A 15,858-nucleotide genomic window follows, 5' to 3' on the forward strand; every position below is an offset into this window, starting at 1 on the left:
TGGGTATCATTTTAAAGGTCAGAAAATAAGCTTTGTTTTCATATACATCATTTTCATGTATGGTAAGTATGGAAACAAATTAATGTTAAATGGGAAAAACAAAATGGAAGTTTTGTCCTAAAAAGTGGGCTTGATGGCGAGTAAAATAAAAAAAGTGAGCGAGTGTGTCAATTATGATGAAATTTGGCAAGTAGGATAATTAAAATGTATCTATAATTTAAACAGATCATATAATTAAAAAATTGATACATTTTTACTTCATTAGCTTTCTGAGAAGTACAATCAGGAATTAAGAATGAAATACACTGTTCAGGCCTGTATATCTTCCGTCTATTTTCGGATTTCCGACAGCACGATTTTGCCCTTCAGTGCTAATATTTTTAAAAAAATACAGAACCAATAAAAAAGAAAATAAAAGAGTTTTATTTCGTCCCTCGAAAATAAATAGATTTTATTCCGTTTCAAATGCCGACTTAAAAAAAAAAATTTCATTTGTTGCATCAAAGACAAAAATTGCCGTCTATCTGTTAGCTATAATATTATCATGCCACCTACACGCTCCACTTGCCGTGGATATACTCACTGCCTGGCTACTGTGCCACAGCCAGCGAGAGTGGGTTCACGCGAGTCTTCTTCCCACACACACACACCTAGTCAGTAAATAACGCACGCACAGAAGTTTGTCGAACCGGACCGGAAGGTTTCTCTCTATTTTGCTACCGACACACATGCATATCTCCAGTTCTTATCTCTCAGTCTCTATATTTCTTTGGTTCCGTTCGGATGTAAGACGGAAAAAAATATTGTGAAATAATTATTCTTCTTCGAAAGCTCTCACACGACCGCACCTCCTCCTCCTCTTCTTCTTCGTCGTCTTCTTCTTCTTCTTCTTCTTCTTATATAAGAATTAATCCAAATAAACGTAAGAATCAGCGTAAACATTTAACACAAACAGTAGCGAAGATACGCAGCTTCCTGTGTCATCAAGCACGAGTTACACATCATTCAAAACGGTAGGAATGTTCTCTTCCTTTCATTTTACTAACTCAGACCTGGGCCCTCAAATAATTGGAATTTTATTTTTTGTACCATAAAATAAGGACCTTGTTATAAATAAGTAGGGGAAAGTGACGTGATTTGACTAGTCAATCGACGTGTCATATCTGTGTTGTTTCCATATTTGTGTCCTGTTGTGTCTATTTTCGCGTGTTCAAATAGTTCCGAAAATGTTTTCACCAACCATTTACAGGCCTGACTGTTAGAAAGATTGTTTTGTGCCCTTTAAAATGATACCAAAGTTAGCCACATGGGCTCACATATAACGCCACAGTGACTAAAACAGTTAAGGTCCAAAAATCGAGTTTCACCTTACAGTGAAGTCAGCCTATCGGCGGCTACTGGAGTGAAGTTATCAATGTGCCTAATATCACAGATTCTCTCTGTAAAATTGACTTAAATTCTTCAACAGAAAAATTTAAATAGCCCTGGAACCTTGGGTCGTAGAGAAACAAATGAGGTATAAAAAATTTACGTTGTTTCAAGTCCCATCCACCTGACTGGTTTTGAGTTTGAAAATTTTATCAAAGTGCTAAATGGCTAAATAAAAGTCAATGGTTTTCTGTTGTGTGTGACGGGTGCAATGAGTAGAAACTTTTTTGTTCTGATTAAAACCTCTATCTCTAGGCACTTGAATGAAAATTCAGTTTTTAAATGACCGTATAAAATCTGGTTTACTATGATGCAGAATACCATCCCAATGATAAAACCGTTTGAATTTTGTCTCTAGGTTATATAGAAGCAGAGTTATTCAATTTTTTATGCCTTAAAAACACCCAAAAAATTACTATAGGAATCAGCCTGAAATTGGGCACCAGCGGAATGAAAAAACGAAAGGGGATTCCCCTGAAACACTGTGACGTCACGAGCCTAGGAGCCAATGACCGATGTTAACCACGGCAGTCCAAGCGGCGTTACTTTGGTAGATTTTGAAATGAGTGTGATTTTATGGAATGCTCAAAGGGTATCCTGGAAGCAGTTTTGACAGTTGAAAATGGTATCATTGGAGAGGATAATGATTGAATTTTATGATTATTTATGTTTTAAGGGAATTTCTTCATGAATGATGATAAACGGCTTGATTTTCTTACCCACTGAAATTAAGCTACCTTTCCATTACAATAACTTCTAAATGAATTTAAATTTAAGTGCCTACTATCTCAAATAAAAAAAAACAAAGGGGGGTTGTTTCAGTTTGTTGGTTACAGAAAGTGAATAATAGCTCTTACAGATTTTAATGTTCCTCTCGCATACTATCTCTTTAACAGCAAATACTAGAGTTTCATATGGGGGAAATATTTGTATAGATGTTTTAGTATCGACATGTGAGTGTTGCTGGTTCTATTGAATTAATTTTTGTGATTTAATTTTTATTTTACAGATTGTCGATGTCATCCATCCTCACAAACCAATCATCCCTAAAACAGAAATTAGAGAGAAATTGGCTAAAATGTATAAATCAACCCCTGATCTTATATTTGCATTTGGGTTCAAGACGAAATTTGGTGGTGGCAAAAGTTCTGGATTTGCTTTGATCTATGATACAATGGACAAAGCAATGAAGTATGAACCCAAATACAGATTGGCAAGAGTAAGTAATGCACCTTCGTGGAGTATCATTTTTATCCTCTCTTTCATATTTTTACAAAGCCATTCCAACTTCCCTCAGTTCCAGAGAAACTGATGAAAACTAAATGTGATTTGTATTTGGACCTTGTGTTAATCAGAAACTTGTTTTTGCTATATTTTCCAGAGGTTTTTAAAAAGAAAATTTATAGCTCTTATATCACTACCACCACTACTACAAGCGTACACAGCCTTTCAATACCTCAACATTTTTCTAGACAAAACGTCCAACATTAAAAATGAGGCTTCTGAAATGCTGTATTTAACACCATTATTGGTTTAAGAGCTGTTCTTAAAAAGACAGTTGTTTTCTTGAACAAATGTTTTGGAGGAAGTAAAATTTGAGTGCTCAATTTAACATAGTAATGAATGAGGTGGATGGATTGAGGGATAGAGTGTATAGATGGGTGGATAGATATGATGATTGATGAGACAGATTAGTGGATGGATAGGTGGATGTGGTTCAGACCTGCCAACTTTCACAATTTCACATATTTTAGTCTGGTTTTTTAACCGAGATACGCACAACATTTACAAAATATTTTGTTCAATTTTTTAAATTTTTTATTTTTGTAATGTTTTCATTTCATTCTCCAACATGGGTGATTTGGAGAATGATACATTTGTGTTACATCAGTTGTTTTGTAAACTGCCTTTCCCCTCCGAATTACTCTTTAGGCATATTTTGCCAAGATGGGAATACACCATCAGGCTGTTTTTGGCATAGATTTTAACATGTTTTCAGTCGATGATCTTAAATTGCTAACATATATATTGTGTATTGCAGCATGGTTTGATAGAGCTTAAAAAGACTGGCCGTAAACAAAGGAAGGAGAGGAAGAACAGGCTTAAGAAGGTCAGGGGTACAGCCAAGAGTAAAGTCACCATGGGGAAAGATAAGAAGGTGAGTTTGTTTTATTTGTGGTTGTACAAGCATGAGCTCCAGATCTCCAGGGTATTCTAGGTTTATTTATTTTTATTTTTTTTCAACGCCTTTTTTTTTTTTTTTTTTTTTCCTTAAACGATCTCTTGTAATGATTTTTATCCTGATTTTGAAAGTTGACTTTATGACAAATGGTCTTCACTTGTTTTTACTCCTAACCAGTTACCATGTTAGGCCGTTGTGTATGAGCACATTTTGTAGTTCATTGAGAGTTGTTCTGAAACACGCCTTCAGTATCTGACCCTAGTGTTGGTTTAATCACTGTGTCATAAGGGAATTTGGCATGGTCTGAAACTTTATATTAAAATTTACAGAGGATGCAAGTTCAAGCAGTAATTGGAATTTAATTAGAAATACTCCAGTGAGAGGGTGTCGAGATGTACAATACTAGCATTTCTTCAATGCATCTTTCAGTGTATTGAGTAATTAATTTCACATCAGATCACTCAGCTTTCTTTGGAGAGATTGTTTCATTTCAGTATTAAAAAAAACTGAATATTTCCTATAGGCTAATAAAATAAGTGAATTACCTACTTTAGAAATTTTTGCGTACATCTGTTGGCCCCATGTTGATTTAGTGGCATGAATAAAATAAGGAGGGGGGGGGGGGGGCAAGCATTAGGAAAGGGAGAGCGGGGGTCTGATTGTGTTGTTAAACTTTCTATGAAGTTTATGCATAATGCATACGGTGACCAAAGACGAACGGAATGATTTTTGTGTGAAACATTCATATTGGCTTGAGATTGGCTTCTTTTTTATTTGGAGTTCTTTGGTATCCTTAATGATAATATAGGGATTTTCTAGATTTTTACTTTAATATGACGAGTTTGAAGTATAACTCCTCAAGATATGGGATATGGGGCAGCATGGCTCAGTGGCAATCTTTGCTTCATACCCAAAAGGTACTGAGTTCTACTGGAAGACCGGTATAACCCAGGAATCAGCTGCAGTGCAGCTCGGCAAAGTGAGCTGGGCTAGGTGACTCACAAAAAAGCAGGTAGTCGAACTCTGTATCTTTTGGGTACGAGACAAAGACTGTACTGCTGAGCCACGGTGCCCCTTACTATGCTTTGTTACATGATTGCTTAATAGCACTCAACGGCGACCAAGCACTTTTTGCCATGGTGCTATTACGTTGTTACAAAGGTCTTTGTTCTATATACGTAGTGAATCTTAGTAAATGTCATTGAAATTAATTAAACTTATCTTTTTTAGCGATGAGCTTGATGGTCAACAGTTCACGTAAGAGCGTGTGTGATTTCTCTAACCCTTGTTTTTTCTAATTATTTTACCAAGCCTTTGATTTGATTGGTTCTGTTTGTTTACCATATCTATTTCTAGTAATGTTTAAGGAATTTAGGCCTCGGTTTAGTTGCATTTAGCGTTAGGTCCTGCCCTATTGTCAACTTAAATGTCTTTAATTGTAATGTGTGCTGTGGGTTTAATTACCATGTCAAATTCTAAATTTTACGTTGCTATGTTAATTGTTGTGTGTTTGTTTTTTTGAGGAATTCAATTGCACTTTTTTCTCAGCTTAGCTAATCTCCCTCTGGGCCTCCAAATTATTTTCTAAGAACTTTTTGTATTGGTTTTATTTTCTGGTGTTGATGGTTTTCCTCAGATCCATGGAGAGCCGAGGTCTTTGAATCAGAGGAGAATTTCCTCCTTTTAAATATTACATTTCCTATCAATCTGTTGGCATTAAGAGAATTGATGTTTGGTGGACCAAACAGGTGTAGTCCCGCACTCATCAGTAGTTAGCTAGAGCTTGTCGTCCATATTTCATAACCCCCTCCGGTTGAGAGTTCATTCTCCTGAAATGAATGACATCATAATGATGTCCAAGTCTTGCAGTATGGAATGTGTTGAACTTTTCAGCCATCTAGGTTATACAATATTCACTTATGTCCCAGAACACCTCATTAGTGCAATACTTCAAAGGGCTAGACAGATTTCATGCAGCTGTTGATTAAACTCTCATGCCAAATTAGGACAAGACCTGAATTGATAGGAGAGACGCCCTAGTACAACAGGGTATTTCTTTTGGCAGGTGTAAGGTCTTTCTTAAAAATTCAATTTTATGTTCCTCCTGAAGTTATGTGGTTATTGGTTTCATGTCAGTTTATTAGTAGTTGTCCAGAAGAAGGCAGCGTCACTCGACTTGTACAGCCTGCTAGTTTCATTACCAATTTCAGTTGCTGTTCTGTCAAGCATAAGACCAGAGGTCCCGTTCTTCCTCTATCCTCGCGACAAAGTCCTCAGATATCATCGTTTAGGTTGTCCGCTAATTTCATTTCTGTTCAACGCTGTCCATTACTGCTGAAAACCAGTGAGGAGGAAAATTATTTTGTTTTGTTTTACAAGTGAGGATTCTGATTACAATTAGGGAGATATCAGATAAATATATGCTAGACGGAAAAAAATGTTTAAGAATTATAAGTTATGGTCTGTTTCATTTTCATCCTCTAACTCCAATCGGTGGCATTATGGTATACTGTCATTTGCTATCCCCATATATTTTTGTGTTTGTGTGTCAGCACGTGGGAGTGTTTGATTGACTTTTCAGCTGCTTCCTAAGCACCACTTTGATAAGTTTGACAGTTTCCTTGGTCCTGTTGAGAGGGATGTATGCATAGCTGCCAACCCTCCCGCAAATTGCGGGAGTCTCCTGTATTTATCACCGATCTCCCGCTCTCCCGCAGTTTTTTAGTATCTCCAGAAATCTCCCGGAAATTTATCAATTTGAATATTGAGTGTGATGAGTTGCTGGTTCTCTAGACAATCAATTGTCAACTTTTTTTTTTTGGCTGGTCGATGCTATGTAGCAACAGAATCGATACCAGTAATGTGGCAATAGATTATATAGGATTGTAAAAGAATATATTGTGGTATCGATATTTTCAATTGAGAATAATTTGCTTTTGCTTATGCCCTGCCTTAAGTCTTCATCAATTTTCAAAATTTCCTAACCACAACGTGTTTCAATTGCTGAGGACGGTTTCTTTCTCATTGGGAGTAATTTGTATTTGCCTTTTATACTGCCTAAAGACTTTGTTGATTTTTAAAATGTCAAAACGACAAATTTCATTGTTGTGCATCACGAGGAGTAATCATGTGACTTTTGAAGAACTAGCAGCGCGTCTTCACTTCAGGTCAGTAAAAATGTAATCTCCCTGATTTTTGTTCCAAATCTCCCTCGCGGGCTAGGGAATTGAATTGAATTATCGGGTTGGCGGCTATGTGTATGGTGTGGAAATTCGTCGACTTCAGCTTTGCCTGTGTTTCAGGGTTGTTGTGGACTGAAGGATATGTATCCTGTTATCATGAATATGGCCCTGAAATGACCAGTGATTATATATACTCTGAAATAATTGGTATTTCAAAGTTAGGGCCATCGGTGAAGGTCGATTTATTTGAAATTATGCGTGTCATGCGCTATTTCCTCCTTTTCAGCTATTTTCATCTCATTCTCCAAAATTCTATAATGGGGTCTCTGATCTCAAGTTTTCTTCTCTTTGATCATTTTGTAATGATGATGTTTTGTTGAGTTAATAGGCAGGTCGGGGATATGGTCGTTTTCTTCCGGGATCCGGAAACGGGTCAGTAATTTACTTATTTGGATATATGGATGAGTCTGGATCTAGTTAGGGATTTGTTCTAACTTTTTTTTTCTCTCTAATCCGCTGATGTTCTTGTTAATAAGTGTACATTGACTTTCTTGTTAATGAAAGCTCGCTGGCTTTACAACTACACCATACACGTGCTTCTGTTTGTGAGCAAAGCAAACTGTTTGTTGTGTCATAATCACCATGTCACACCCTGGCCCTCTCTCTTTTGCGCAGAGTTATCGCGGATGTGGTGAGTAAAGCGAATTAAGAATCCTACCACTACTGCAACGTCTTCAGCCACATCATCATTACCACCATCTTAAATCCTTTTTAGGATTGATAGTCTTTCCTTCCTATCGATATATGGGTCTTGATTTTTTTTTTCTCTCTCTAATTGTGGTAACCCTGATTGTTGCTATATCCCAAATTTTGTAGTGTTATTTATGCCAATCAATCGCTCTTACGGCAGTGTATTGGTATGTGTCTAAGATGCAGCTTTCATTCTTTGGTTAATTTAATCAATATACATGTCTTTTTATTGTAGTTCAGCACTCAGAAAGGGTCTGTCTATACGTTTGCGTAAAGCTCATTAAATTTTTGCCTCATTGGCAACCCTGGATATAGTTGGATAAATGAGGACAGACATAGAAAATAGTATATTTTGCTTATGTTGAGTTCTATTTGGCATGATATGTAAACTATACGCCTGCTTTATTTTTTGTTCTTCGATATTTCACTTAACCTTGAGTTGATTGAATGTATCCCCACATGGTTTTAATTGTCACGTTAGAAATGTGTGCTGTGTTTTATAATTTTTAATTGATCCCATCATTTTCTGGTGCATGAGTCATAAATGATTTTGTGTGCTACGCTCCAGCACGGTTTCCTCAGGCTGCAAAAGCATTTGAGGAGGCCGTGAATTGCCATATTTGATGGGGAGGGGCAGTGTGGCTCAGTGGTGTGGTCTTTGATTTGTAGCCGCAAATTACCTGGTTTGAATGTCCACTGTGTTATGTGGCCATCAGCAAGCTATCTTTCTCTAGGTCAATTTGCGGCACTGGCACCTGGGTTATTCCAGTTATCCCTGAATAAGTCCCTGATTTTCCACATGAGGGTGAATAAAGGAATCTATTAATTACTTTATTGATATGTTACAAGTGTGTGTCAGAGGAGGGTGGCCCACCATTAGCAGATCATGGTGTGTGGCAATGAAATTGGAATTAATGGCAAAGTGATCAGAATAATCAGAGGGGTGTCTTTATGTGTGTATTAAACTGTACACACATACATGTAGTGTAGATAAGCACATTAGTAACTGTCAATGTCACAGCAAGTCATTAGTGGACGATATCACAGGGTGTAATTTTTTTTTTTTTAACCCTTTCACTTTAGTTAATTATTTTTTTATATTGGCTGGGTGAAATTAGTTTGAGGAAACCATGCCGGAGTGTGTGTAATCTGGTTTCTCAGCTTTTTAAACTTTGTTCCAGTCGCTACCAGTCAAAATGTACTGGGCTTACGATTGTATTTTTTTAATTCGTCTACATTTTAAAGCAATAGTATCAGTGCTTCTTCGTTTAGTTTACTGTAATATCGAACTTTTGTTTCTTCTTCTTCTTCTTCTTCTTCTGTCTATGTTTCTGTTTCTTTACTGTAAATATGAAAATATTTGATATTGCCCGTGATTTTAAAGAATTTATTGATTGAATGAGACCAGTTTTGTTTTCGCTTTCATTTTATTTCTTGTCTAACCTTTTTTCCTTTTTTTTTCTTTTTCAGTAATGAACTGCAAGTGGAACTATTGTGTATTGTACTTCATGGTTATGCCCTTTACATAATAAATATGTATGACACCTCCAGACATTTTTCTTGCTTTGTTATTGTTTTACTTGTTTCAGTGCTGTCCACATTACTCCTACCTAAGGTTATTGTTGTTGCTACTACAATTGCTAGTTGCTAATGCGTACTACTGGAAGGATCTTTTTATCCCCCTTTATGTGTGTGGGCTTTTTTTTTGTCCATGTCCTGTGTTGGTCAAAGTGCAGTCCACTCCGGATAGTCGCAACTTTCAGTTATTCGCATTTCCCAAGAAACAGGAATTAATTCTGTATAACAGTCACTGGTTCATTGAGACAAATTTTCGTCCTCAAAAAGTGGTAAATTCCAGGCCTGCCAACCAGTACGATTAATCGTGTTTTAGTACGATTTTTGAATACGCGGATACGATTTTAGTGGATTTAATACGATTTTTTAAAAGATGTGTGATGTGAATGATCTTGATGATACATTTGATGCATTGATACACACATGTCGTACACCAACTGTCGACCGTGTTTCTGAATGAATGATGCATCACATTTAATACTATAGTTATCATTTCAGTTGCTTATATGATGCCGGTTTTCACCAATATTTTTCTCATACATTCTTGAGGATTTGCATAGAATTATGCATATAAGCTTGTTTTATACTTTAAATAGTCTCAGACCACATTTAAACTTTTGCCACTGGGTGGGGATCCTGACCTCCCATAGTGGGCAGGGAGGTACATGCTGTGTCTTCTATCCCCCATACCCGTTTTCCAATTGTTTCCTGTCATTGTCTTGGAATGAGATTACTTAGTTTTGTCCTGACCCTTGCCGGAGTTCCTTGGCTGGGAGGGAAACAGTCGAATGTATAGTTATAGTCTTGGGAGATGATATTTTTTTCCTTGTAAATCATCTCTCTGTTATGCACTCTATTATTGTTTTATTTATGTATTATATATTATTTGTGAACATTTGAGTGTATTTCTCTTAGTGGGGACCTGTGCTTGTGTCTGGATGAGACTTTTAGGTGATCTCAATTTAAGTACACTGATAGTGTGCTCTTGGAATATACATCTGTTCTCTTTTGAACCAATTCCCCTTTGTCTGCCTTATTCTTGGATGACCTTAATGTGTTGCAAGCGCCGTAAAACCCTTAAAAACAAACAAACTTTTGCCACTTATTAAATAGAAAATTCTAAGTGAAGATTTAATTGACCCAACATCTTTGACTATGAAGCCTTCAATTAAAAACTGTATTGCTAATTAACTTAAACATAAATGGGTTATTTCCCTTTATATTACCTAAAATTACTCTATTTTGATTTATAAAATTTATAATGATCTTTTTTTTCTTTGTTTTGTACGAGTCTTGAATTACAAAGTGGGCAGCTTTAAGAACAGTATTTGGTTCAAAATTAATTTTTTAGAAGTATTTAACTTGTCTCTGCATATTACATACTTTGCGAATTTCCCATCATTTGACCAAAGTAATAGTATTAGCAGTATATAGAAGTAATAATAGTAGTAGTAGGAGGAGTGGTAGTAGTGAATGCTCAAAAAAAAAAATTTTAGAGAGAGATATGGATCATTAGATAACATGGAAAATATCTTGCTACTGTTGCAAATTGTCATCTATTGAATTGAAGACCACTCTCCCGGATATTTTATCTCAAAACTTTCTCATAACTGATGTACTGGGCTAGCAGATATCACCATCACAACTTCATCAGCATCTCTTACCATCAACATCATGACATCATCACTTCTACAACTACCATCACAGCATTGTCACTGCCACAACCACCACCACAGCTTCATCATCACCACCACTAGAGCACCATCGGTACAACAACCAACACTTCTTCCACTGACACTAGCATCAATACTACCAACATGTTAAGGGTCTTTGGTCATTTCTTTGAGTGTTTCGAAAGCAATTTCCTTTGATATTGCAATTTCTGAGCCTTATGCTAATTTTAAATGGCCATGTTTTAGTTTCTCGATAAATCGATCATTTTGTAATCACTAGAGATTGCTTGAATGACGAAGATCAGATTTTATTTTGATTTGGAATTGATGTTAGCTTTTATATAAATTTTTGTATAGTGCGCACTTTTTTTTCCACATGTGCGAACAAAATACACTTTTTAGGGTCATGGAATACACTTTTCATCCTGGGAAGGTTGGCAGGTCTGAAATTCCAGAAATCAGTTGAACAAATTATCTTGATTAAATTTCATCATGGATGAAATCGTGAGGGGGATTTAATGTTACAATATTGTGTCACCACTATATTAGAATCAAAAGAGGGCGGGGGTTTGGAGTTTGGGTTTGTGATGTAATCTGTGGCCATTAAATAGGAGTGAGGGGGCTTAGCATAGTCTTGACAACAGGTTGACAATGACAGTTGTTAAGAGACTGAGCGATATCCTTTATTTTGGAATTGACAACTGTGCATTGTGACCGAGTTTGGTGAGAGCTTATTGTCTATCATTCATCGCGGCTAATTTCTTTGACTCTTGCAAATGTTGAGAACACAAGAGTGACAGTTAATCCAATCTGCATAAAATGTCGGCTTGCATCATAGTCATAGCTGCTTTTGGTTGACAAACCTATATAAGGCTGCCATATGGTTTTTGTTTCAATCAAATTGCTCAAGTCTGTGGTGGACTATGAACAATATTTACAACTGGTTTGAGTTTACCATATATGCGTCATTTATTCAAAGGGTAAAATGATTAGAGTTTGAAACACCGGAATTTTTACTCTTCATCAATATATCCGTGTAAAAATCTTAGGGAAAGCAATACAGCACGCAAGGAAAAGTAGTCATACCTTCAGAGCCATTTGCCCAGTTGAGCCGGAGTTTATCACGGTTTCTAGAGCGTGAATCGGACGATAGCAATTGCTTGCTATCCTGTGGATAAACACTAGTCTATCGCAAAGTACTTTCCATCAGATCTAGTAGACCCAGCTACCCAATCACTACTGGAGGGTCCGAAAAATAATCTCTACTGCACCCGGGATCGAAACAAGTGCTCTACCATCTGAGCTATATCAGGCAAATCACTTTTGATAAAGTTTTTACATGGCGTTCCACCTATTAGCTATTTTTCTTTTCTAGTTTCTAGTAAATATCACGCCTAGACTAGGTGTTGAGGATGTGCTCATTTGATTGGACATGTTCAGGTTGGAGTGTCTGCAAAGTGTTACAGGGTCCCCACCAAGAATGGAGAAAAAATGGGGTTGGGAGAGTAAAAATTTAAAAAATCGGGGTGGGGGAAATATTGTGACATACTTGCTTTTTGCAATCAAACTGTTTCAACAGTCCATAAGTTTCTTTTTTTTTTCTCTCTCTCTCCACTCATGCTTCTTTTACTTATAACCGGTTGCTAGTAGTGAAGGGGGCTTTTCGGAAGTAAAGGTGTCTCGCCTTGTGAAATTTATATCTTTTTCACTAGGTGGCGTGATTCCAGGACTGCTACAAGAGATCAATTTATTGAATGTTTTCATTTTCACTTTCGCTTTCCCAAAACATGAATCCGTACAATGAGATCATAAGGAATGTGTTTGGAACTGTTGACATGGCTTGTTATTGAGCGGAATTCCGTGATTTTAGGACTTTTTCAGAAATTTTCCGCTGCTTTTGCTGTGTCAAACATTTTCCGCTTAATGGTAGTTCAGATGAAAAATCACCGTTATGTCGTGTCATTTTTTGACACCTCTGCTCAGCTGCATATTTGGTGACACTCCCATGCTTTCTCTTTCTCTCTCTTTCTCTCTTCAGGTGTCTGGGTGGGGTTCCTGACCTCCCATAGTGGGCAGGGATGTACATACTGTGTCTTCTATCCCCCTGTGTCTGTTTTCAACATGCTTTCTGTCTTTGTCTTGGAATGAGATTAGTTGGTTTTGTCCTGGCTGGGAGTGGGAGGGAAACAGTCAAGTGTATAGTTAATTTTGGGAGATGACATTTTTTCCATCTGTTACGCACTGTATTATGTTTTGTTTATGTATTATATTTATATGATTTGTAAACATTTGAGTGTATTCCTCTTAATATGGACCTGTGCTTGTGTCTGGGTGAGACTTTTAGGTGATCTCAAACTAAGTACACTGATAGTGTGCTCTTGGACTCTACATCTGTTCCCTATTTGAACTAATTCCCCTTTGTCTGCCTTATTCTTGGATGTTTTAATTGAAATTCTAGAACTTTTTTACTATCCCATTTTCCTGGATGGGGTTCCTGACCTCCCATAGTGGGCAGGGAGATACTTACTGCGTCTTCTTTCCCCCTCTGTTTTCCAACATGCTTTCTGCCTTTGCCTTGGAATGAGATTACTTGGTTTTGTCTTGGTCCTGGCTGAGACTGAGAGGGAAACAATCAAATGTGTACATAGTTTTGGGAGATGAAATTTGTTTTCTTGGAAATCATCTATCTGTTATGCACTGTGTATTGTAATTCTTTATACACAGTGCATAACAGATAGATGATTTCCAAGAAAACAAATTTCATCTCCCAAAACTATGTATGTATATATATATATATATATATATATATTATATATATATATATATATATATATATATATATATAAGAATTACAAGAATTACTATAATTTATATATATCATTTATATATATATATATATATATATATATATATATATATATATATATATAAAATTAAAGAATTACTATAATTTATATATATCATTTATATATATATATATATATATATATATATATATATATATATATATATATATATATATATATATATATGTGTGTGATTTGTAAAACATTTGAGTGTATTCCTCTTAGTGGGTTCCTGTGCTTGTGTCTGGATGAGGCTTTTAGTGATCAAATTAAGTAGTGTGCTCTTGGAATCTACACCATTTTCTTATTTGAATCAATTCCCCTTTGTCTTACCTTTTCTTGGGTGCTTTAATTGTAATTCTAGAACTTTTTACTATCCCAATTTCTTCCTTTTTACTGGCGCTGATATGACCTTAATGTGTTGCAAGCGCGGTAAAACCCTTAAAAAAAAAAAAAACCTCTCTCTCTCTCTCTCTGTGAGGTTCCTTACCTCCCATAGTGGGCAGGGAGGCACTTACTGTGTCTTCTTCTTCTATCCCTCTATACCTGTTTTCCAACATGCTTTCTGTCTTTGACTTGGAATGAGATTTACTTGGTTTTGTCCAGGCCCTGGCCGTATATCCTAACTGGGAGGGAAACAGTCAAATGCAGTGATGCCAAAACTCCGTACAGAAGCAAAAATTTTCGCAGGGATGCCACTTTTCCGGTTTTAGCCGGAAATCCGGGTTTTTTTTACCACCAGCCTGTTTTAATCCGGAACCTCCGATTTTGTCCGTCGTCACTATTCAAAAAAAAAAAAAACAGATTTTTTTTAAAGAAGAAGAAAAAAATCGCGATCGAGATTTGAGCCGGAACTTTTTCGCCGGGTGAATAATTTGGGCTGTCACCGCCGGTCGAATATTTGGGCACCTAAATGGTAGTTTATCTACGCCAATCCCCATCACAATTCCTCCTTTTAAAAAAAAAAAAAAAATTATAAATAAACAGTGATTTTGAGAATTTCTCAGAAATTTTCCGCTGAATTTGCCGTGTCAAACATTTCCCTCAAAACCACAAAATCACCATTATGTCTTATGTCATATTTTGACACCTGTGCATTAGTCTCGTGAAATTTAGTGACGGTCCCGTTTTTATGACGTCGGGCCAGACTATATGGCACCAGATGTCACAACGACAGTGGTGTTCGTTGATGGTTGAAGGGGAAGGGGAGGGACAAATCTCTCTCTCACACACTTTTCCTCTTTCCCTTTGCCTTTCTTTCCATTTCTCTTTTCTTCTTTTTTTTTTTTTTTTGATATAGAATTCCTAAGATCAATTCATAAATTATTCTGGTAGAGAAGTTCTCTCTCTCCTCTCTCTCTCTCTCTCTCTCTCTCTCTCTCTCTCTCTCTCTCTCTCTCCTCCTCTCTCTCCCCTCTCTCTCTCTCTCCTCCCCTCTCTCTCTCTCTCTCTCTCCTCCACTCTCTCCTCTCTCTCTCTCTCTCTACCACTACTACAACCACCACACACCATCATCCCTACACCACTACTACTACTACAAATACACACGATCCCTACACCACTACTACTACAACTACCACTACATCATCATTCCTACCACAGCTACTACAAACCACCACCACACAATCATCCATACGACCAGTACTACTATAATCACTACCACATTATCCCTAACACCCTACTACTACAACCACCACCAATCATCATCCCTACTACAACCATCAATGTAATTATACTTTCAACTTTTGAAATTCTCCGAGTCGTGTCAGAAATTGCTGCGAGACAAATTTTGGATTACATCTCAGTGAATTTGAGTGAAGTTTAAATTTATAGGTTATGGTTGCATGGGTGGGTCATGAACTTCACAATGAAAAATTTTCTCCTTTTATGTGACCAGTCATTCTCACCCCTGATAGCTATTGATATTGATTTGTCTATATTTTGTTTTCAGCACCTTATTTTATCAATTTGAAAACTGTTAACTCTCCTTTCTTTTGTGTGTTATTTGCTCTCAATTGCAATAATAAGTACTGAAACAATATTCCAAATTTGATATTTTACAAAGCCCTTGACGTTGATTTGTATCTCGTCCGCGCAAATTTTCAGGCTTTTTTTAATATGCCTGGTGGCATCCCTGATTTCGGGTTCCGGGCAACTTCCGTCAAATTCCGGTGAGGTCAATTTGTTCCAAGGATACCCCCCTTTCCAACCACCACATCATT

At 36.7% G+C, this 15,858-nt stretch overlaps 1 protein-coding gene across 4 annotated transcripts in view; it reads left to right on the forward strand.

Moving 5' to 3' along the window:
* Nucleotides 1-9,094, forward strand: part of LOC144972602 (small ribosomal subunit protein eS24-like) — a 60,531-nt gene extending 51,437 nt beyond the window's left edge. For 3 of the 4 annotated variants that reach the window (XM_078914026.1, XM_078914024.1, XM_078914027.1), the window contains exons 3-6: nt 2,438-2,647; nt 3,470-3,586; nt 4,841-4,867; nt 9,013-9,094. In XM_078914026.1, the coding sequence (XP_078770152.1) occupies nt 2,438-2,647; nt 3,470-3,586; nt 4,841-4,846 (333 nt within the window). In that variant the 3' untranslated portion in view covers nt 4,847-4,867; nt 9,013-9,094. The remainder of the gene's footprint in view (nt 1-2,437; nt 2,648-3,469; nt 3,587-4,840; nt 4,868-9,012) is intronic. The other variant, XM_078914028.1, reaches the window with a different exon arrangement.
* Nucleotides 9,095-15,858: the final 6,764 nt, after the last annotated feature.

This window comes from Berghia stephanieae, chromosome 5 (assembly GCF_034508935.2).
Source record: "Berghia stephanieae isolate SIO BIC M18660-M18661 chromosome 5, UCSD_Bste_1.3, whole genome shotgun sequence".
In the NCBI taxonomy this organism is placed as follows: domain Eukaryota; kingdom Metazoa; phylum Mollusca; class Gastropoda; order Nudibranchia; family Aeolidiidae; genus Berghia; species Berghia stephanieae.